The 24,305-nt window shown below is 41.1% G+C and overlaps 1 protein-coding gene across 3 annotated transcripts in view; it reads left to right on the top strand.

Moving 5' to 3' along the window:
- TBC1D32 (TBC1 domain family member 32) overlaps positions 1–24,305 on the top strand; it is a 167,205-nt gene that overhangs the window by 93,181 nt on the left and 49,719 nt on the right. For all 3 annotated transcript variants that reach the window (XM_014611068.3, XM_059733326.1, XM_019479552.2), the window contains 2 exons: positions 7,280–7,405; positions 21,636–21,719. In XM_014611068.3, coding sequence (XP_014466554.1) covers positions 7,280–7,405; positions 21,636–21,719 — 210 coding nt within the window. The remainder of the gene's footprint in view (positions 1–7,279; positions 7,406–21,635; positions 21,720–24,305) is intronic.

Raw genomic sequence — 24,305 nt, 5'->3', positions numbered from 1 at the left:
TTTGAGTTTAGGCTGATTTTGCTTGATATTTTGACCTCCAGAGAATTTTTCTAACTGTTTTAGTTGGTCTAACAAAAGATACCAGATTTTACCCAAAGAATCTTGTCTACCTATTTGTTTATACATAATTTTTCCCTAAAGTTATTCAAACACAGAACAATTTCCAATTAACTTGTGTGATAATATTTATTTGAAAAAAAATAGTTGTTGTTTAATAGGCTAGAATTAGGGCCACTGGATCCCAGTTGTAAATAGTCAGGTGTGGATTTATATATGAAATGCGTCTGCCACAGGCATTGGACTCATAAAAAACTTAGCCTAGCCTCATATTCTTGCTATTTTAAATAGCAGCTGTATAGTTTGACATCATTAAAAGGAATATGGGGCTCAGAGATACTTTAAAGCCAAGACACCTGAAAAAGTATTGCATATCACTTGAGAATGCAGGATAAGCTAAGGTGAATGGGGAATGTGTTGTATTCTTTGATGTTTTTCAAATAAAACTATGGTTGTCTGCAAGACTAATGTAGGAAATGTCAGAGTGTAGATACATAGCTGAGATCCCAACTGTAGCTAGGCTTCTCCCCAGTAGGAAGATTTAAAGACAGTTGAACTAATATAAAGTCAGTCTAGGCTGTCACTTCAGAGAGAACCAAGATAAAAAATGCAGGGTGGAAAAGTTATGCTTAGCAGATGTTCTGGATTCAGCACTAACTAGAAGCTGGGAAGTGCTGCCAAAAGGGGGTTATAATACTTGAGTCTTGTCATCTCAGTCGTATGTCATTATGAAGTTGTTAAAAGTTAAATAAATGTGCATCCTGCAAGAAGTGCCCAACCAAAAGAAATACTTTTATGCCATTTGTAACAAGTAGCTTTGAATGGAATGATTACAGTGAATCACAGTTTTGGACATTTTAGGTTGGTTTATTAGTTCAGCACATCTTTTTCAGTAATCAGGGATACGAAGGAAGAGGGATAAGAAGCAATGATGTCTTGTTGCCAGAAACAAGTTGCTTGTTTCTGGCAACAAGACATCATTGTTCACTAGGTTAAAAATTAGGTTGTTTTGACACATGCAGGCAGAAATAACACACAGGCTCCACTTTGCAACAGAAACTTGAGTAGGAGGGTTTACCCAAAGGATATGTTTACCATATTTGCTCAATTAGAAGATGAGGTAAGGGAAGCCTCTTAACTTACAATCGAACATGAGGCAGCATGGACCAGGCAGCTGCTGTGGTTTGTTGGGGCTGGAACATCAGCTGTCAGCCCTACACCACTTTCTCTGCATGCCCTTCCACTTCTTCCCCATAGCCTCAGTCTCCCCATGCCATGCCACTTCTCTCTCTCTCTTCCCCTCTGCTGCACTCCTCCTTACCTATGCTCCATTGCAGCAGGCTCCATCCCTGCTGCAGACTGGGACAAAGAGTAGCCCTGTAGCAGCAGCATGGATCTCAAGCAAATCCCAGGACGTCATTCTCCTCCTGTACTCGGCCTTAGTGAGGCCGCAGCTGGAGTACTGTGTCCAGTTTTGGGCTCCACAATTCAAAAAGGATGTGGAGAAGCTTGAGAGAGTCCAGAGAAGAGCCACGCGCATGATCAGAGGTCAGGGAAGCAGACCCTACGATGACAGGCTGAGAGCCCTGGGGCTCTTTAGCCTGGAAAAGCGCAGGCTCAGGGGTGATCTGATGGCCACCTACAAGTTTATCAGGGGTGACCACCAGTATCTGGGGGAACATTTGTTCACCAAAGCTCCCCAAGGGATGACGAGGTCGAATGGTCACAAACTACTACAAGATCGTTTCAGGCTGGACATAGGGAAGAATTTCTTTACTGTCCGAGCCCCCAAGGTCTGGAACAGCCTGCCACCGGAGGTTGTTCAAGCGCCTACATTGAACACCTTCAAGATGAAACTGGATGCTTATCTTGCTGGGATCCTATGACCCCAGCTGACTTCCTGCCCTTTGGGCGGGGGGCTGGACTCGATGATCTTCTGAGGTCCCTTCCAGCCCTAATGTCTATGAAATCTATGAAATCTGGCACAGCTATTCAGTTCCGGCCCCATAGTAACATTGCCAGCTCCCTGCCTGGTGTTTGAGAGGGAGCCCTCCTCTGGGGGAATCCGGGACAACCACATTGATCCTTTGTCCCCCCTAGCTGTGGAACTGTGCAGAATTGGAGCTGTAAGCCTCTATTATACCTCAGGACCAGGAATATACTCCTGTAGAATTCATAAGGTTTCTGGAGAAGCCATATGACCTTAGTAACCTCAATGTATGTAAATACCTGCTTAACTGGTAGAATATTACATAGAAGCATTATGTAACTGGACATCTAATTGGCTGATCATATACTAGCAAGTTGCAAGAATTAATCAACTGTTTCACAGGTGTCAGCAACTCTGTTGAAAGGTAATCATTTGCAATTCAAATTTAAATCAAGGCCCGTTTGTTTAATACTAAGTCAGTTAAAAATAAGTTACATTGTAGTGCTCTCCTTTGGGAGAAGTGACTTTGACTATTTAACTGCAAAACGTTAAGAGAAAATAGAGGTCTAATTGGAAATAAGAGTTGTGGTACTCCTTTGGGCTCTGTGCAAAAATAAACTCCATCTCTATTACTTGCCAAAAATAGAACCTTATCACGTAGAGAATTCAGATACTAAAAAATGATTATATAGCCTCCTGGCCCCATGGAACTCCTTGAGCTTAGCTCCTTCAGATGAGCTTGCATGTGCTCTGCTAGACATCTTAGGAGCAATTCTTCATCCTGTCACTCATTTGGGAGGGGTTGGAATATTAATGGTGGTATCTCCTAAATGTCATCTCCTTTTGGCATTAAAAAGAGAGGTTACATAGAGTAATTTGGGATACTCCCTCCTATAGGAGGAAGAAAATCCATGCAGATGTTCTTCCAACAAATCCAGACAGTCTTTGGAAATGTTGCTGTTCACTTCACTGGAGTCAGGATTTCACCTCAGCCTTTATTTTGTGTTATTACCACCCAAATATTAGATTTTATTTGTTGTCTAATTCTCAGCTGCTAACCTGAACATTTGACGAACGTTGGAAAGCAAATTTACTAATTTCTAACTTGATACTCCTCCACAATTATTACTTTAAACTCTCACATAGCAGCAAAAGGAAACAACTAGAAGTAAGTACTTGGAATACTACAGAAGTATTATCCTGGTTTATATTAAATTTGCATACTCAAAGAAGTCACTATTAAGGTAAATGTGTATTATTTAGAAAATTCACTGGCTAAAGATTTAATTATTTATGGATAACAAAGGAATTTCTTTGTTAATTAATTTGGAAGAATTGTTACTACTACTAAGTCAGGTACTGGAATCAGCTTTTTTAAAATATTATGTATTAGTTAAATACATCCTAGTGAAAAAGAAGCATGGTACTAATTATAAATTGTTAAATTCCTGAGGCTTTCTTAAAATGAATTAGGTGTGATGTAATAATGCAATTAAATGTAATGCAATGAAATAATTCATTAAAAAGAAAAGGAAATATTTTACCAGTTTACCAGATTAAGGTCACTTGCAAGTGTGTGTTTATTGTAGAATAATGGTGTTTTAGAAAAAAAAATAAATATGGCAACAAGTATTCCTAAGAGAAATGGGACTACCTTATAGATTCCTAAAAGGGGTGGGGAGTTGGAAATCACTTACAGTATGATTGTTTTCTGAAGAATTTAATTGAACCTTTGTTGGTAGGCTCTTAAGAGTTAATTATCCTGGTCAGTTCATTAGTGATAAGGCTCTGATCCGTCAATAAAGGATACCTATATCACATATGTATGGGACCCATATGTGGGACCTGAGCAAATATCCATTCACTTCAGTGAAACTATACACAGATGTGTCATTGCAGGATCAGGGCCTTAAAGTTCACAAGTTCCTAGCTTCTAAATCCTCAGTGATATCAGTTTCAGATTTAGCTTGGGGGGGGGGAGCGGAACAAAAACCATGTATCCCACATTCTTTTAATTATCACTTGACATATATTACTGAAAATTCTGTGTCATTGTGCATGAAGCTAGTTCTCTAGTATTTATTGTTCACCTAAATCATACGAAATAAATAGTGTACTTTGGTTTTAAGGTTGGCAAAAATGTTTGATTTAAAGAAATCATAGAATTCTGTGTGCAAGAAGAAAACCATCCATTACAGAATTTCTGCTCTTAATAGTTCAGGTTGGAGATCTTTTAATCTTCTGGTCTGTCAGACTTAGAGTGGACTCTTAGGCCAAGTACAATAAAAGAAAAAGCCTGAGGTAGACTAGATTAAACCTCCATGGGTTTGTCTAACCTGCGAAAAAGAGATCAGGAAGTAACAGAATACGCATTCTTCCACTTGTAGTGGGGTGAGAGAGGGCACAGTGATGCCTGTACTGGCAGGCTGGGGGCGCTTCCACGTGCCTCCTGCTCTGCCAGACACTGCTGAACACCCAAGCCCAGCCAGTGAGCAGGTCACACCTGATTTGCTGCTGGGCACAAGCCACCACCGCCTGCTGTCAGTCACCGGGAGGGGGAGAGCCAGGAGAGAATCTCTCCCTGGCCCTCCACCCCCACAGCTGCCCACAGGAGAGGGAGGAAGTGGAGGCCCCCATCCCTTCCCCTCCTCCAGCCAGAACTACTTGAGGTATGCTGCAGGGTGCTTTCTCCTCTCTCCAGCCAGGGCTGTGTTCCCTGCCAGTTGTTAAGGGTGGAGAGGGAAGAAGGGGATAGTGGGGGAAGTGGAATCCCCTGTCCTGGTCCCCCCTGAACGCAGCCAGAAACTCTGGGGGGAGGAGCACTGTGGGGGGCTTTCTCCACTCCCCCACCGACTTGCCCAGCCAGGGCTGCGTTCCCCAGCCCCATGCTAGCAGCATTCACTTTAAGCTGCATGGTGTGCACAGCTCAGCAGGCATGCCTGGCAGCGTGGCATGAACGCACATGCACGGCTGCATAGCTTAGACGGAATGCTGCCTGCTGGTGGTTAGGGATGGGGGGAAGGTGGAGGATGGAGTAGAAAGAGCCACTGGGAAAGCTGTAGTAGGGGACTGTCTCTCCTAATCTGCTGCCTGTGCGCCTTCTCCAGGGATTCTGGCTGGGGTGGGGGCCTCCGTTTTACCCCCAGCCCCCCTGCACCCAACTACCCTAACAGCTGGCAGGGAGTTGGCCCACAGTCCCTTGCCTTGGCTGGGCGAGTCATGACGAGAGGAAGGAAAGCCCCCATGGCACGCTCCCCCCATCAGTTCTGGCTGTGTTAGGGGAGGGGTGGGTCAGGGGTCTCTGTCCCTTCCCACCCCAGCTCCTACAGGGTCCAGCTGACAGACACAAGACACAGGCAGGCTGGGGAGTAGAAGCTTTTGAGAATGTAAGACAGTAAATAGCTTGGTGTTGGGTGAGAAACCTTTAGTTTTGGGGAAAATACAGTGTTAGCACTTACAGGATAAAAAACCGCCATGCACATGGAGAGAATCCAAAATATAAATATGTAATATATTTTAAAATTGTGTGCATATCTGTGTGTATGTGTATATATCCTCTTAATATAAATCACAAAATGTCATAAGTTTAGTCCAGTTACACTTATTTTGCTCTGTCACAACCTCGAGGCAGAAGAGCACAGGCGGAATGTCCACCCCCCTATTCCCCTGCCGCTATCTCCCCATCCTGACTTACCTTGGATCGGGTTGCCATTTTTAACTCAATCTAACCTCCCCGAGTGTCTGTAGTTTTGGGGGAAATATGACTTAAGCACTTACAGGATAAAAACAGTCATGCACATGGAGAGAATCCAAAATGTAATATATTTTAAAATTGGGTTCACGACTGTTAGAGGTGCACTAATTCACCAGTCCATGTCGTATCGGCACCAGTAAAAGGAAAATTGACATTATTGGCGATTGGCTTTTTTTGGCTGATGTGTTCGATAATGTTGCTGATAAATGCTGCATGTGTACATGCAGCCATGGAATGCACACGGCTCAAAATGCAGCCCAGCAGCTTGGAGAGCAACATCCAACTGGTAAGACTGTTGGGGGGAAGGGGCTTGGGGGAAGGAAGGGATGTGAGGCAGGGAATGGGGTAGGGGCAGGTGCTGCACAGCTGAGGTGGGGCAGGTTCTCAGATGGAACCACAGTAGCTCATCTGGGGCACCAGAGGGTGGGGGGGCGACTCCCTCTGCTGCACTCACCCCTGGGGAGGCATGGGGGCATGTGTCCCACCAATCTGCGCATGGAGTGAGAGCGGGCTGCCCACTGTGTTCTTGAGGCTGGGGCTACACTTGTGTGAGGCAAGTGGTGGCAACATTTGGAGGGGGGCTGTGGCAAATTTTGGGGTGGCTGTAATCCCCACCCCCCCATAGCTCCTCCTCCCAGTGCTGTCACCTGCCTCTCCCTGCCCAACTCAAGCACAGCCCTGGCCCTGCCTCCCCACTAGGAAGAGCCCAGCGTAGCCCCCAGCCCACAGAGGCAGCCCACCCCATGCATAGATCCGGGGGGCACATGCCCTCCATATCTCCCCCAGGGTGTATGCAATGGTGGGAGCCACCCCCCTGCACTACCCAGGTGAGCCACCCACGGCTCCATCCCAGGCTCCATCCCACCCCAGCTGTGCAGCACCTACCTCTGCCCCAGCCCTACTCCTTCCCTCACCATGGGGGCCTTGATCTGCCCCCACTATGCCTCTTCCTCCCCCCACAGACTTACCAGCCAGACTGCTTTCCAAGATGTCGAGCTGCATGTCACCAATCAGATCAGTATCGGCTGATATCGCTGGTCAATAACCAGCCATCAGTATCGGCCTAAAAAAATCTTTATCAGTGCCCCCCTAACATCTGTGTGTATGTGTATACATCCTTTTTATATAAATAATAAAATGTCACGAGTTTAGATCAGTTGCACTTTCTTTGCAATTTAATTTTTGAATGGCTTAGATTGCCTTAGATGGCTTAGATTGCTTTAGATAGATTCTTTTGTAGATTAAGATCTTTTCTTTTTCCTAAGTATGCTTTTTGTATTTGTGGACCATTTTGAAGGCTAAACACACATGGGAGGCAGATGTCTAAATACCTTTAGAAACCTAATATTTTTGGACTACAGGTACTTAAGTTAGCATGATAACTGCCAGTTCTTTTTTTTGGACCAATTCTGTTTTATGGGTGGTACCCCCTAGGCCATTCTGTAGCCTGGGGATTTGTATTGGTTTGCACACATTTTAAATATAGCTATAATGTGCAATATAAAACAACATAATTTTTTTTTGTTTGTTTGTTTCAGATAGTAATCTCAACAAGTTGTTGTCATCTTTAAAAAATCCAGATAAGCAGACAGGATGGACAGAGAATTGTAGAAGACAGTTTTGCAAAATTATGAAATCCAAACCTGATCTCATCAGTGGAACCAGTGAGTACTCCCTGCCCCACGCCCTCCCTCTAGCCCCGCCATCCGCTCAGGCATTGTGGGCTTTGAAAAGTGCCCAGCACTGTGGTGTGTGCAGTTGTATAAGTGGCGAAATGCACACCAGCGCTGAGAAAATGTCAGTGATGTGCTTTTGAACTAAAACACATCGGAGGTTCAAAAGCTCACTGCCCCCATTTTCTGTGTACTGAAGCACATTTCACCATTTATACAACTGTACGCGAAGCAGCGCACTGTGTGTCAGCTCACATGCAGAGCAGACTCGATTAATTGAGTCTGTTCCGGCCTGCCGGATCTTAGGCACGTCGTGGGACAAAAAGGTACGTGTATAAATGCCCAGTTTCTCATAAGTGTCCTTAGCTAAATCTTACATGATTCTTAGGTCATTCTACTTGGATATGTAGTCTTGAACTGCCTCAGGGAAAAAGGAATTTAACCCATTTTTCATTTCTTAGGCAAGTGTTCCAGCTACTCGACTATTATACAAAGGATGCCAACCACTGTCCTGGTTTTGAATTAAAGTTATTTTGGGTGAACTAACTTAGGTATGCTCAGAGCGTTATTACAAGGTTAGGGAGCCCTCTGGGAATTTAGGTACAGGTACACCTGCTCTTCAAATCCAATATGACCTTTGGATGGGAGATTAAATACCTAAACCAGGGGCGGGCAATTATTTTGGGCAGAGGGCCACTTACTGAGTTTTGGCAAGCCATTGAAGGCTGCATGACAGGCAGCCCAGGGCAGATAAATATTCATTTTCTAAATTTTTTAGGGGCCTCGCAGGCTGGATAGAAGGGTCTGGCGGACCACATCCGGCCCCCAGGCCGCATTTTGCCCACCCCTGGCCTAAACAGTCACCTGAGGCAAGATGATGGTGCCCCCAGGCATGTCTAGTAGCTGAACTTAAGGAATAAAGACAGGGTTCAGAGTTAGCAAAACCTTAGATGTCTATGTGATTTCAAGTGCTTAAAGGAGTTAAATAGGATTCCTTGAATCACCTAGGAGTTGGTCCCAGTCCTACTTAAGTTCCACCTTAGCAGAGTCCCATTTTAGGCACCTAAGTTCTTTTGTGATTATTGCATCTAATCTACCTATGTATGACTTTCCATCTGTAAAATACAGACAGTTTGTATTTCACAGCAGTTTTGTGAGGTTAAGCATGCTAATAGGTTTGATGTTTATAGTAATATAGTAGATAACCTGCCCTCTGCTATTCCTGTGGGATACATCAAAATTGCTATGCCATAATATTAGTAGAAACATAATACATTAGCTCAACACTGTTGCTACAGCCACAGGATCAATCTCTGACGTACTACTTTTGCAGTGGAATAAAAATTGGTAGCGTTTATATTTGGTTATTTATATAGAAAAATAGTAACCTGAGATAACAGGGATCTCCAGAGCAAAAATATCAATCCCTACTCATGCTTAGAACTTTTAAAGAATTTAAAACACATCTCAATTTTTGGTTCTGTTCTTAAAATGTACTGTCTTAAGAAACACTAATTTGCTCTTTAAAAAGAAGTTATATAATCAAAAGCAATGCATCTGTGCTTTAATAAAAGGAATGTAGCCCTTAATGCATTTTGTTATGAGGAGTCAGTGCATAAATAAAATACATAAACAATGGTTAGAGCCTCAGAACCTGTCTCCTCCTGTTCCTCATTTGTGTTGATGTGTCTTCTCTGTGTTTCTGGGTGGCTGTTTTATGGTTTTTCTTCCCCCTTGTTTTCTTCATTTCTGCTGTGGTGTATTAACTTCTTCAGTCTTTCATGAGGAAGGAAGAATTAAAATAACTTCAGTTTGTCATGCTGCCTGTAGGCTATTCCAGTGACTAACATTGAATAAGTTATATTGTTTCTTTGGAATTGACCACAGTTAATTAACTCTATTAATATTCTTGATATAGAGACAGGAATTTGAGATATAAGTATATGCTCAACAACCTAGTTAAGTCACTTTAGGTTCTCTCTAAGGCTGCTTCTTGAAGTTCCACCTGGGAGGCATTCTTCCTCTGCTAACAGGGCTTTTAAAAACAATTGAAAAATAATGGCCTTTCAGCCCAGTAACGGGCTCTCTCTCTTAACTTTAGCAAGGTTGGGTTGAAAACAGTGGGTGCATCTACACGTACACAGTTACTGCATGGTAACTTAGGTTATTGCACAGTAACTTAAAATTACTATGCAGTACAGGCACATGTCTACATGTGCACACCCATATGGTGACTTACACCAACTTGGGCATACATTTGCTACCTGCATGATGCAGATTTACACCCAAGTAGTTACTATGCAGTAAGGCACCTGTAGATGCCTTACTACGCAGTAACACATGCAGATGCCAATGTAAAAACCACTTACTGTTCAGTAAGTTACTGCATGGTAAATTACTGCACAGTAAATGCACGTGTAGATATGCCCAGTGACTGTTTAAAGTAGGCTGGCTGCTCTCATGGTATCATTCCCAAATCCTGTCCTTCAGGTCTCAGATTTTTAGGGGGCTTCAACTTTAACAGTCCATGGTTTCGGTCTTCAGGCATGCGGCTGGCAAGACTTCATGGTCACCATTCAGGTGAAGCTGTAAACAAGGCGTATATTTTCTTCTCCCCCATGAAAAATGTAAGAACTGTTTGCCTCTGCAGTACTTGTATGAGTTAAAAGCAGGAGAAATATTTTTTGGTTTCTTTGTTTTTGCCACTAAAGCAAAACCAATACAACTCTACAACACAAAATTGTTCAGTAAGACAGTTGCTTTTTAGAGTAGACCATAGTTTAGGAAGGCAGTCAATAAAACCAACAAGTGAGAAAACTTATTGTAAAAGCTCTTGTACAAAATAATTGCATCCCAGCATGTGCGCTATGCATGGGGGACCAAAATTTCACCTTCACTTGTAAAGTACGCTAGAAGCAATAGTGCAAAAGTAACAGAAAACCTCAAAGTAACTTGTAAAGAAAATGATTCAGTGAAAACATAATTGAGTAATTTTAGTTATCTGTATGTGGCTCATCCCAGTTTTTATCAAAAGTTATTATACTAAACTACAATCATAACACCCTGTAAATTTAAGTTAAGGCTTTTACTTTTCATTTGGAGACATGTATACAAACACACACATTTAAGAGCTTTTTACAAAAGATGAGCAAATAGAGGTCAATAACACAAAACAGTAGAGCACAATTTATAGGAATTACAGCTTATTTTTTAGTGGTAGAAGTGTACCAATTAAAAAATCCTAATGTAAAAGATACTTCGAGGGTTTTTTTCTTTCAACTTTCATACTAAACTCATAACCTATTGAGCAATTTTTAAAATTCTGGATACGTATAATCATTTTAATGTTTGTGTAGTCAAGCTGTTTGACTGCAGCATATTTACAAGTCTGATCTCTTGCTTGGATTATATTAAATTTGTGCTGAAAATTGTCACTGTATCTTCCTGAATATATATAAAAAAAAAAACCAAGCAATTGTCAAGATAATATATTGTTTATGTAGAAACAGAACACTTGATGTTTAAAATAGCATGCTGACAAAAGGAATGAACAGAGATATATTTTATACTTTGTAGTAAGTCATATCCAACCTCAAAAGCTGGCATGGTTTTGTCACAACCCAAGGGTGTGATTTTTTGTTTGTGTGTACTTCGGCACTGCTGAATTATTTCCCGCCACTTGTAGCTTTCTTTGCAGGGTGCATTTCTTCGTTGCAGCTCAGAAATGCACGTTGCAAGGAGTTCCCGCCATTTATATTCAGATTTGTGCCCCACTATTGGCTAGTTCTAAATTATTCCTACATGGCGGCTAGTGATTGGCTTGCTAGCCGTATAAGAGGCTTGAGTGGTTTCCGCCCAAGTTGGAGGACTCCACGAACATCAGGAGGAGGAGACTTCACGTCTCTTGAAGATCTCTAAGCGCTGCGGAGCCTATCGGACCCAGCGTGTATCTCAAGAAGGCTATAGGGGTCTGATCAGCCTCTAGCCTCTCCCCGTCGCCGCCTGATCCCTCGATGTACCCTTCCCTGCGCACACAAGTTCCACGGAGCCTAGCAAACTTCGTGTGAGCGAATCCAGAGCTCTACCCGGGGTTCGAGTCCTGCAGTTTTTTTCTTCCCGTCGCCAAAACCCCATTGCGACGTACTCCTGAGGTTTTTGTTCACCTCCCGTCGCTGAAACCCCATTGCAACATACCCATACGTTCTGCAGGTTTGAGTTTTTTGTTTTGTTTTGTAACCGCAACTCAAGCATGTTTTCCTGCCTGCACCGCGACCATCTTCGGTGTAAGTAAACAATCTTAAATCAACCATTACGCGTCCGTGCCTAATTCTAGCGTGCCGCCTGCCTTCCCCGACCCGGCGTGTCCGGGCTGCTGGCCACAGCCTGCCGTGCGGGGAAAAAAAAAAAAACAAGGGGCTGCGGACCGCTCCCAGCCCGCACAGGTTTATTTGCTGTAACATCCCTTATGTTTTTAAAAAACAAAAGCTGAGAATTTTAAAGGAAAATATTGTGATGTTATTAACATGAAAACAAATTATTAGGATTTATACAATATAAGTATTCTTGCATGAAATAGTGTGGGGAATAGTTAAGCAACAAAATACTTACGAAGTTATGTTTGCACATTGCATGGGCCTTGAAGATGCATAATAAAAGTGTTGCTATACTTGCAGACAGGGCCATTCTAGAACTGGCCGTGAATGACTTGAGGATAATTTCAGTGACCACCTCTCTCCCCGTGCCCCCCAAAACCCAAAACAAAACAAAAAAATTAGCATCAAAGAATGATGTTATAAATAAGTGAAGGTATTGTTGATCTCAGATATGCTAAAAGCTCCTGTTCAGATGAAGTATATTTCATTTGGCACTGTTTCAAAACAGCAACATTTCTACTAGCTCTCTTCATTTGAGCAAGCTTAATTTTAAATGAAAATGCTTTAAGGTAAACACGTCATGCTGTTATTTTGCATGTGTATTACTGGTATCAATATTAAAAATCTTATGTTTTAGCTTGTGAAACTGTGTGTGGAGTTCTGGAGAAACTTTGGAAAGGGAATAGGCTAGTTTTTCTGCCTATGCTCAATACTGTCATGGTCAGCAGTGGAACAGCGTTTGTGACTGGCAACAGTTGTGCCATGTTTTCTCCCCTCCTAAAACTAGGAGTGGTTTCTCTGTAGAAGATGGTGACTGTGCTAGGGGAAAAAAAGGCATAGTGACATGTAGATGAGAGCTATGCAACTTTCAACTGGCTGGGGGTTGCATCCCCGCCTCCCCTCCCCCCCCCAGCAACACACTCCATGGATGACCTCCCAACCCCGCCACTGCACTGTGTCCATGACCCTCCATCAAGGTACACTGCATGCCCACTCGGCTCATCACCACTGCACACCTCTATCCTCTCTGCTCCCCCAGCCCCCCAGTACACTGCATGCCTCAGGCTCACCCTCAGTTCCCTGTGCTACCCTACCATATGGGGCAGAAAGCAACAGCCAGAGGAGGGAGGGGAAGCCCAGAGTCTCCAGCTGCTGTTACAGCCAGAGAAATGGAGGGGGAGCAGCAGCCAGGTAGATGCTCAGGGGCTGTAACTTCATGCAGCCTGAGGGCTAGCAGTTAGTCAGCCCTGCTGTAAATCATCAGAGAACCTGATAAACAGTTGGACAATGAGATTCAAAAAGCATTGTCATCCAAGAGTCAAGAAAGGAAGAAACTGACCACTAAGGAACCAGAGAAACCAGAAGGGGAGACCTGATAATCTGTAACTGTCACAAGCAAGAGGATTAGGTGGCATTTTAATATGGCTGAAAACAAATGAGGATCAACTATAAAGGTGAATTAGGACGCAAGTGATTTATATTCAAAGAGATGGTTCAGTGTTCTTTTTTTGGTCTGTGTCTATGTGGATTGCACTCATGGTGCACATGTATCCTGTATACCCTTGTGCTAGTCCTTGGGTTCTCTGAAAGCGGCATAAGGGGCAAAGCAGCCTCAACAGCCACCGAGGAATTCCAGTAATATCCCTTACAAAGTTAGATACTCTGCTATGAATCATTTCTTTTTACTTGAATGTACTGTAGTATTCATAGTTGAATATCCTCAGGGATCTGTTTTTCTTTACTTACCTGTTGGCAGCATAAAATATGTTTAAGGAAAAAAAGACTTCAAAATTAGTTAAGATAAGCTTCTTGGTACCAGAACATTTACTTTCTAATACCTGAACCAAGGTCCCTGGGTTTTAAGTCCGATTCATCTTGTGGGGGAGAATTTCTTCTGAATATTATAAATGGACATGATAAATGATTTTTTTTTTTTTTTGTTTAGGAAAAGTAATTTTCCATCCAGGTATGGGTGATTTTTAATTATTTCAAGATAATGGTAGTGGCAACAGTATCATGGGAAGGTCAGCCTTCCCTTCCCCTCTTCCCCCCCCATCCTCCTATCTACAGTGGTCAGAATACCTGTATGCCCTCCCCTCTGCCACAGGCAGTCATTGAGTTTGCTATGCCTCTAACTAAAGATAAGAGACTCTTTAGATTACTGATGTATGTCTTTAGACACATAGCATGGGGTCTTTAGACACAGCATGGGAAGAGACACCATTCTCATAGTTTCTTCAAGATATATTATGTCTTTTGCTTGTCTGTAAACAAATTCTGTACAATAGGTAGCATTTCATTGCTTACATCCTGAAAAAGAAGTTGAATATCTCCCAAAGAATATAATGCGCTTGCTGGTGGAAGATCAAGGCTATTCTTTCTGTTACAATTACCATAGATCCCTCCACTCTGAGCTTGTCAGGGAATATGTTTGCGCACTCACTATTTAAGCAGTGTTGGCATAAGGCCTGGTCATGGATAAACTTAGGATGGGAATTAAAAGATTTCCAGTATGAGTAGTGATGGCAAATATATCTAACTAGCTTTAAGATGCACCTTGAAAAATTTAATGAAAATAATTATTTCACAAGATTGCCTTTGATAGTGGGATACTAAACTAAATATCCCAAGGTGTTCCGTGATACTGTGATTCCCCACTCCTCTGATTGCTCCCATGGACTCTGTTTTCCCTCCCACAGACTTTGTTTGATCCTCCAGGCCCCCCCAACTAAACCCTCTATCCCCAACATGGCCATTTTTAACTTGATCTAACCTCCCTCTAACTTTCTTTAGTGGTTTGAGATTTGCCTCTGAATTCACCTTCCCCCTTCCCTTCCCTTCAGAATTCCTCCTATTTCAGGACTAACTGGGGAGAAGGGATGAGGATGTGTTGTTTTATATATAAGGGACTGATTCACACACTAGGATAAAAACAATTCTGAATTCCCCGGTGGGCACAGATTTTTTTGTACAGTTCCACAGCTTAACTCTAGGAATAGGAGATCCATTAAGCATGAATGCACAGACACAACTTTCAAAGAACAATAGTTATTAGCAATCATAAGTCCGTCGGCCTGGTGTCAATCTTGGGGAAAATAATGAAACTGCTAATATGGGATTCCATTAATACATGTTTAAAGAAGGGTATTATAATAATGCCAAACAACAAAGGTTATGGAAAATAGCCCTTGTCAGAAAATGGCTTTTTTAAGATACAGTTTTTGGTTTATAAAGATTAGGTATATTAGTTAAATTGAATGCTGTAAGGCATTTAAGTTGGTACCACACAAAATTTGATTAAGACATTAGAACAATACAGTATCCATATGTTATATATTAAATGGATTAAAGCCTGCTAAAAGCTAGGTCTGCAGAGGTAATTATAAATGGAAACCATCCACAATCAGATGTGTGTTTAGTGGGTTCTTGCAGATATTGATTCTTATTTTATATACTTCGCACTTTTTCAGTCATTTGAAATAAAATATAAAATCTTTACTGATAAAGCTTACAGAAATGCAGATTGGACAAGTGGTAGGCAATGAAGGGAATGTACCTCTTATGTAGAATAATCTGGATTATTTGGTGATCAGGCGGCAAACAGACAAGATGGATTTCAATCTGGCCAAACGTCCATCTGGAAACTATACAGGAAGATTTGGATGTATGTGTTTAAGAAAGCAGTGATTTTTACAAAATACCTGGGGTCAGAGTGGATAACTAGTTGAGCAGTCAAGAGCTGGAAGCCAATCTGAAAAAGTAAATTAGTACATATTTTTAACACCTTCCATCTTGTCCTTCACATCATTAACTGTTGAAAGATTTTTCAGGCAAATTTTCCATCACTGTAAAATTTTAAAACAAGTTTGGGTATTTTTCTAAATGGTAATCTCTAGTTCAAACATAGCTATTAAGATTAAAGTTGAATTAATTCAAGGTTTTCCTTTATCCTGTGCTATGGAGAATGTCAAACTAGATCAGACATGCTCAACTCCTGGTCTGCGAACAAGATCTGGCCCTAAATGGGTTTGGTTCAAGGTACCTAATGGACACCTTCTCCCTTATGGCCCATAATGATCAGTTGAGAATGCACTTTGGAAGTACCAACATTTTACTTGGCAATAACATGTAGGACAGGTCAGCAACGTTTTTAGGCAGAGTGCCAAAAATACCCACAACCTCAACTTGTAAGATGTTGGTGTGCCAGGACGGCTGGTGAGGGAGCCATGAGGGGGCCTGATCCTTGTTCTGGCAGTGCAGCCCTGGCTTCTTCCCCGCCATCTGCCCCAAGGCGCACATTAGGGGTGTGCGAAGCAGGCAATATTTGATTCGGATTCGGCCCGATTTGGGGGACAGTGATTTGATTCATTGATTCGAATCACTGTCCCAATTTGATTTGGCCAAATCCACATCTGAAGATTTGATTCTGATACGGAAAACAACAATTCGACCATAAGCACAGTTTAATTTTTTTTTTTTTTTACGTACCTTGAGGTACCAGGTGTGGCTCGTGAATGCTGAGATGGTGGGGTGTGTGGAGCGCCCCACAGGAGTGTGGGGGGGCCTCTGCATGCTTACTGGTAGACCAAGAAGTGGACCAAAAGTACAGCGGTTAGCTGCAGGGAGACCCCAGGTTCCCCCTCACACCCAGGAGACACCAGTGGCCGAGCTAGGGGGCGGGTAGGAGGGTCCCCCACGCACTCCGCAGTGGACCCAGAAGTAGACAGGAAGTGTTTCTGGTCCACTTCCAGGTCTGCTGCTGAGCACACTGGGGACCCCCCACACTCCTGTGGGATGCTCCATCTGCCCCACAATCTCAGCGTTCACAAGCCGCCTGGTACTTTGAGGTATGTAGAAAAAACATATAAAGCTGCGTCTATGTTCAAAACCAATCGGAGGCTTCTGATTTGATTCAGAGAGATTAATGGGTCTCCTAATCCGATTTGGAGATTTAGCTGCTGAATCGGGCGGAATCTCTACCGAATTAAATGAGCTACCAAAGCTTTGCACAGCCCTAGCGCTCACGTACCCACCACCAGCAACGAGCCAGGTTGGGGCTTCGTAGACCCCAGTGCAACTGTTTGCAGCCTCCCAACTGCCTGCTGCAGCCAGCCTGGGCTCTTGGTAGGCCTCTGCCTCTTGCCATGGAGACTGGGCTGCTCGCAGCAGGTGATGGGTAGGCTACAAGCAGCTGCACCAGGGTCTGCAGAGCCCCAGCCCAGCTCATTTCTGGTGGCAGATGCATGCATGCATGCATGCATGCATGCATGCCTCAGGGAGGACAATGGGGAAGGGGCTGGGGCCATACTGCCACAAGAAGAATTGGGCCTCTCACAGCTACCCCAGTGTCCACCCCAAGGTACACATGCCAAGCAGAATGGTAGTTGCTTCTGAGCTTTGGAACTTCCTCCCCATAGAGTTGTACCAGATTTCAGGCCTGGACATTTTCTGGAAGTACCACAAGACCTACCTATTTGGGCAGATATTTATCAAGCAATGCTAGGCTTTGTATGGGAGAATCTGTTTAATATTTTGTGTTAATATTTCACTTGCTTTTATATGCTATTCTGTCTTCCTGTAAGCTGTTGGGAAGGTTGACATATAAATCTAATAAGTAAATCCTCAGTTACTGTAAATGTGCATAACTGATGTTAGTGAACAGAGGAAGGTAGTTTGCTGTGTTAGTCTAAAGCCAGAGAGTAGGGCTGTGCGAAACAGCTGTTTTGATTCGGTTTTGGATTCAGCCGTTTTGGAGGACGGCGATTCGTTTCAGTGTTTCAGATCACTGTTCTGTTTCGTTTCAGCTGAATCTGTTTTGGAGATTCAGCTCTGCCAAAAGTGTTTCGAATGTGCTGCAAGCTTCTCACAGCCCTACTGCCCAGTTGGGTGGGGCTTGAGGCCCCAGCAGGGAGCATGATGGGGACGTGGGTGGCTCATCCAGGGAATCCTGGAAGCAATGCAGAGTGGCGAGTAAGCCTGCTGGTCCCTGCTCCACGACTCTGCTCCACAGGGAGCTGAGATCCATGCCAGGGGTCTCCTTACCACTACTGCCTGCCCCGTGCAGCCCCACATTGCTGGGGCAGCTGTTTCCCTGCAAGCCTCCAAAACTCCAAAATTTTCCGAAACGTTTTCAATACCTTATTTCGTTTCAGAGATGTTTCGGAGCCTTCTATTTCAATTTGGGTTCAGTGTTTCAGGCACCAAAACGGCCCAAAAAACCTCTGAAATGAAACAGCTGCCGAAATTTTGCGCAGCCCTACCAAACAGAAGGCAGGGTAGAAACACACTATATAGATGGCAAAAAAATGAACACGAAATTGCGGAAGAAGAAATCATCCATAGCCTGGATTGTATTAAGCATGGTCTAAACAGGGATTACCTATTCTTTATCATGTTACCTGAATTAGCTTTTGTGATCCCTTTGTCTCTTTGAATTTATTACTTACTTGTCTCTCCCAATAGTGCCATTCCCCTGCCCCCCTTTGCCCCCACACTTTTCCTTCCCTCCTTCCCTTCCCTGTGTTTTGTATTCAAATCACTTTCCCTGTTTGATAGCCTGTACTATTCATGTCCTTTCACAACATCTGATAAAGTGAGCTTGGGCTCAGAAAAACTTAGACATTTCTATAAGGTGCATCTCTACCCTTTTTCCTGATGTCAATAAAGCCTTGTCAGTTGAAACCAGCTAAGGAACTGTTCATTATTTCTTCAGTTGTCCCTATTGACTTCAGTGTTAAAAAAAAATCTACATTTACTCTTGTTCTTTTGTTACAGCAATCTGGATTTTGTGCATCATAAATGTTTCATGGTTTTATCCTTGCTGTTTTATAGAGAAAAAAAAAAGAAGACTAATCGATCTCCACCATTTTGATGGAGATTTACTTCCCTATACCATATTGGTTACTTTTGAAATCTAAAGACCTGTGGATTCCAGAAGGTGCTTGAACATAAACAGCTTTGGCATAAGTTGCTAAATAAGCTTTTAGGTGCGACCACAGCTATAAAAAGCAAGCCTCTCTCATTTTACATGAACATTGTCTCAGGAGAAATGTCTTCTCCTACGAAGACACTCAATTTATTTGTTAGTCAACATGTTTCAATACACCTTGCTTATATATCTTTTTCTCTCGCAAACCTGATTAAGAGTTTTCACAGCCCCTTGATAGGCACTTAGATATATACTTTCCAATGGCTAAAATCAATTTTGTGCTTGAGTTTCAAAAAATTGCTTAGCAGTTTATCTTTTGCTTCTCCCATTAACTCAAGCACTGAACTGAAATATTTGACTGTTAGGTCAAGCATGTGGATGCCTTCCAATAAAATAGCAACAAATTAAAAACATTCTGTTTTGACTTTAAATTTTGTGAATTGTGCAATATTTTAATCCTGTGACATTGCTCCTATTAGTATTAGAGTATGGCGTGTGTTATCTACCTGAATGTAAAACATTATGTACGCAATGTGTTACTACATATGAAGTCCAAGTTTCCTCAGACTTCTTTATCTTCCATCTCTTAATCTCTTGTTTTAATTGCACATTTATTGGATTTATTTTTATAGTGCTTGTGCTTTCCAGGATTGAAGATTGTCCTGCTGTATAAATACAATATAGTATGTTAATCTATGTTAAAGGTTTTATTTGTCTCCTTTAGGGGGGAAAAGAGTTTTTACAAATACCATTTTTAAGGCAAATTCTGAATCACAGAGTGGTTAAACTACAGCAGAAAAGGTTCTGAAAATAGTTTTTCTTTTGGAAGACAGGCTTAATAACCAAACATTCAGAAGACTTTACCTTCTTTAGGGATCCAAACTCTGTTTGTCTCAGTTGAAAATTCTGCAGTTTCTGAAGAGACTCCCTCTCTCCCTCCACCCCAGTCCCCACAATATAACCAGAGTGCTGTGTTAGAGTTGGTAAGGCATCTTGATATGGCATGAAGAAGTGCTGGCCTCTCTCCCCTGCTCTGCCCCCGCCGTCATGGCGGTGCACCACCAGTACCCGAGCCCCTGTCCGGAACACTGTTGGAGCACTCTGATTGCTTGTTTCAGACAACCAATCAGAGTACGAATAAAGCATTCCAGTCAGACAGACAGACAGACTCAGGCTTTTATAATATTAGAAAGATTAGGAAAAAATAACTATCATAGTTATTTAATAGTTCTTTCTTTTCAAAGATGAAAGAAAGGAAACAATTTCTTTGTAGTCTTTGTTTGATATATCAGGAGACTGATGTTTCCCTATGAAAGAGGAGTTCTTTGTAATATAAATTTAAGTTCTGTAACTATCAGCATTTGTTATGTGAACTGCCAACATGGGCCCTACTTGTTACTACCACAGTGAAAAATCAATGGCATAATTACAATTGTTTTTTGAAGACTTCTTTCATCTGGTTTTTGCTGGTTCTTTATGAGGTGAAGTGCCATTTGAGTTTGTTTGGTTTAATGGGGAGACACTGACACATAGTCAATGATCTCCCAGCAACATCCTGTAAGCCACATAAATGTTGGATTGATGAGATATATCTTTCCAATTGTGAAAATGTTTCTCTCAAGTTATTCTTAATAGGCAAAAATCTGTTAAAACAAAGTGATTTAACCTTTTGGACTATAAATCAAATGATGTATACGATTTAATGTCAATATGTACCCTAAAGAGTGCCTGGAGGAAATGTGAAATGGTTATCTTTATACATTTATACATTTTCTCCTTTATATTCTTGAGGGCATTGTGACTATAAAGTGATATCAGATCTGTTTACATTTGATTTAAATTGGCGATGATAGTTGACTTTGTGTCATCATCCTTTCCTTGTTATGTTTTTGTAATTGCTACTTGGAGTTCTTACTGTAGATCAGTATTGTTTTCTACATGGCTTACTCTCACAATATAGAAAACACATCTTTTAATGTTCTTGTTTGAGGTACTATAGTTTGTCCTGCTGCTGTGTATGAAGGGATTTAACTTCTCCACCCCCTTCCATCCTACACAACACACCTCCCAGCCTAGAGATTGTATTAATATCCATGAGGAACTTTATATTTGCAATGATTCTCTGTCTTTTAGCAGCCTGTCTTATGCTGTAAAAGCATTCTATGATGTGATGCAAAAATACTGGTCAACCTAATACTGACAGTGTCAGCAGAAACTTGCTGGGTAAAAACCTGCCAGGGTAAGAGGTACAGTTCTCCGAATAGCGACCAACTCCTAGCAACCTGCAATACCTGCATACTCAGAGAAGAGTATTATTCATAAGGAATCTCCATGGAAGGAACAGATCTACTCAGCAAGAAGATCAGAGTTGCAGTTTATCCTTTCAAGATTTGCTTCTGTTTTCTAATATTTAGTGTGCTTTTCATGTCTTGTTATGAGCATGCAAATAAATATTTTTGCACTACTTATTAGAATGAAGAACAGAGCTTCTCTTTGGTCTGTCAGTGATTTTTTTGTTTTTTGTTTTTTTGGGGGGTTTTTTGCCCATTAGTTTACAAGCATAGACAAATGCTGATAAGATTTTGTGGTTTAATTAAAGTTAATTTTCTTTTTATATTGAAATTGTGTAACAAATTATGAAGTAATCATTAGAGAATCTAAAGATAATAAGTGATTCCCTTTCAGTTTACACTGAACAGATTCTCAGCAAAGCTATTAAAATTTTAATTTAAAGCAGGAATGTTGTTATGAATACAAAGCACAATACATGTTTTGAATTGTTTCCCCGTGCAAGCATGAATAAACATGCAAGAGTTCAAATTGCTTTGTCTGGCCATGTCATGTCATTTTGTTGGGTAATATGTAGTTCCATATTTTGTTCCCTGCCTCTAATGGCTTAATGGGTTTTTGTTTTTTTCAGTTTTGGCAGAATTAATTGAAAAGTTTGTGTTGCATCTTTCTGAAAGCCCATCAGAATGTTACTTCAGCTCTGGAGTCAATAAAGGTCAGTTTTTCAACATTTTATTTGCATGCGGGCATTTCATATTTATATTTTAAAAGGGGGAAATTGTTTCTGTTACTTATGCTTTTGAAAAGATAAGCACATTTTAATATTTGTGTAGCAGTTAATCTATTCATTTTTCAAATGAGGGATCCCTACTGCTTTTGGGGGGGTAAACCATGTTTGTTGAAATGTAGTATTGCTAATTATTAAAGGAATTTAATGCATTATATGTTCATTGCGAAGACCAATGTAAAAGCATGATGAAGTGGTAAAAGGTTTTATTGGCACTTAGTTGAGACTGAAACTGATTTGTAGTTGGCTTAGTAATGCTGCCACTTCAAACCAGTATCTGTAAAATCAGTCATGTATTTTGTATAGTGCACATAATTTACTACTTAAAATTATACCTGAGGAGGGTTTTCTTAAAGCCTTTACTTGTGGTGTCTGTTAATCTCTGTTATTATCAGAATTCTATCTAGGTAGGAAAGGAAAGAAAAATAGCATTAATGCATTTTAAAAGGTCTGGAAATCAGAACTAGCTTTCCTTTACATTAATATAACATTTCTTAAAGCTAGATCCCATAACTACATGAATTCTACTGTTCACAGTTTGAAGAGTGAGGAAAAAACATACAAACACATCCCCCTAATGCATACTTCTATTTTACATTCATGTAATGTCTGAAATATATATTTACTAGAACACTAATTAATATATATATATATATATATATATATATATATATATATAGTATTACTGTGTATATATATGTGTGTGTGTGTATATGTGTGTACGTATATATATATATATATTTATTTACTGGACATTAAAAATGACATTATTTTAAATTTCTGTCTCAAAATCTAGGCTAAAGGTAAGCGCTGAATCTTTTTAGAAACATCCCTTTTTTGCATTATGTAATCTAGCCCTGCAGGGACACAAGATATCATGTCACAGCCGTAAAATTTATAAATGTATAAAAAGCTGGCTCAAGTACTAATCTTTCATATTCTGGGACTTGGGTTGGTAAACAGGACAGGAAAATCATTCTACATTTGGGACGAGAGAAAAATATTTCCCTGATGGCAGGTTTAAAAACTTCCCAGGAGTTCAGAATGTTAGACTAAATCCTGGAATTAGTAAGTGATGTGGTTATAGGCCTGTGTAGTCTCTCACATGTGTATTTCATTTGTCACTTGTATATTATCTTCACTACACAATATATATAGAAGTCTTAACTTCTTGCAATCCCCTAACATATATGAAATCTCTGTATAATTTTATATTGCTTTCTTGGAGGCCAGTGCTACAAAAATAATTTCAGTATCTATCTAAAGCTTTATTTTAAATCTTCGTTCTAAGGTCCGACAACACAGTCAGAAGTGAAAAAGGATTGGATAATAGTTAATAGTTTCATGCTGAGAGAGAACTGCTTTTCATCCCTCTGAACTGTAGGGGAACTGAAAAGCTTGATCAGAATTACAGCAGTTTAATTAAGTGATGGTTGGATTAAACTGAAAAACTAAAAAATATTCTGGTTTGGATTCAACCAATTTTTTTCAATTTTTTTTTATCAGCAAAATCCCTGCCCCAGTACACACACACACACACACACACACACACACACACACACACACAATTTCATTTCACCAAATCAACAAACATTCAGTTTGTCATTATATATTTCTTCTGAGCGTTATTTTTAAAAAGTGCACAAACATACACACACAGATAAAGGAAAAGAAGAGCTAGATATGCTAAAATCATAGGTTTGAGTGATACCTATAGGTTGTCAACTGAACTGCTTGTACAGATGCAGGATACAGGCACCATTCTTAAACCATCCTAGACAGAGGCCTGTCTAGCCTCTTGAAAATCTCTGATGAACGACATTCTACAACTTCCCTGGGCCACTTTTCCATTGTCCTTAATTTTCCTGAGAACCACTGTTCTTTGTGGTAGCCTTTCAACCTACTTTTGTGGTCCTGTGGTAACTTCCTTTTTCTCCACACTAAACATACATAGTTCTCTTAGCCTTTTATTATACATAACTTTCCATTTTAACCTCGTTATCATTTTTTGTTCACCCTTGCATCCTCTCCAGTTTCTCTACATCTTTCTAGAAGTGTAATGCCCAGAGTTGTACACATTGCTGCAGATAATACCTAACCAGCACTGAATAGAGTGTCTTTTTCCCCCTGCATGTTGAATATTATATTTCTGCCAACGCAGCCCAAAATGCAGTTTTTTGCACTGGAATCATATTACTGACTTAAGTTTGTGATCCACTGCAAGCCTTAAATCCTTCTCAGGAGTGCCAGTGCCTAACCAGTTGTCTTCCTTTCTTTATCTGTGCACCAAATACTTTTGTCCTAGGAATAGCTCATTATATTTGCCTCTTGAATTTTGTTTTATTGTCAGTAGTTCAAATCTCTAATTCATCAATATGCTTTTGAATTCTAATCCTATCATACAAAGAGTTTACAGCCTATCCCAGTTTTATGATACCTGCAAACTTAGCATTTCTAACCTTTCCACTTCTGCTAAATAGCATTGGATCCCAACAGATCCTTCTAGAATCCTTC

Source organism: Alligator mississippiensis, chromosome 1, assembly GCF_030867095.1.
Source record: "Alligator mississippiensis isolate rAllMis1 chromosome 1, rAllMis1, whole genome shotgun sequence".
Taxonomy (NCBI): domain Eukaryota; kingdom Metazoa; phylum Chordata; order Crocodylia; family Alligatoridae; genus Alligator; species Alligator mississippiensis.
The sequence above is the reverse complement of the archived record's forward strand: the minus strand, read 5'-3'. Positions and strand labels throughout refer to the sequence as shown.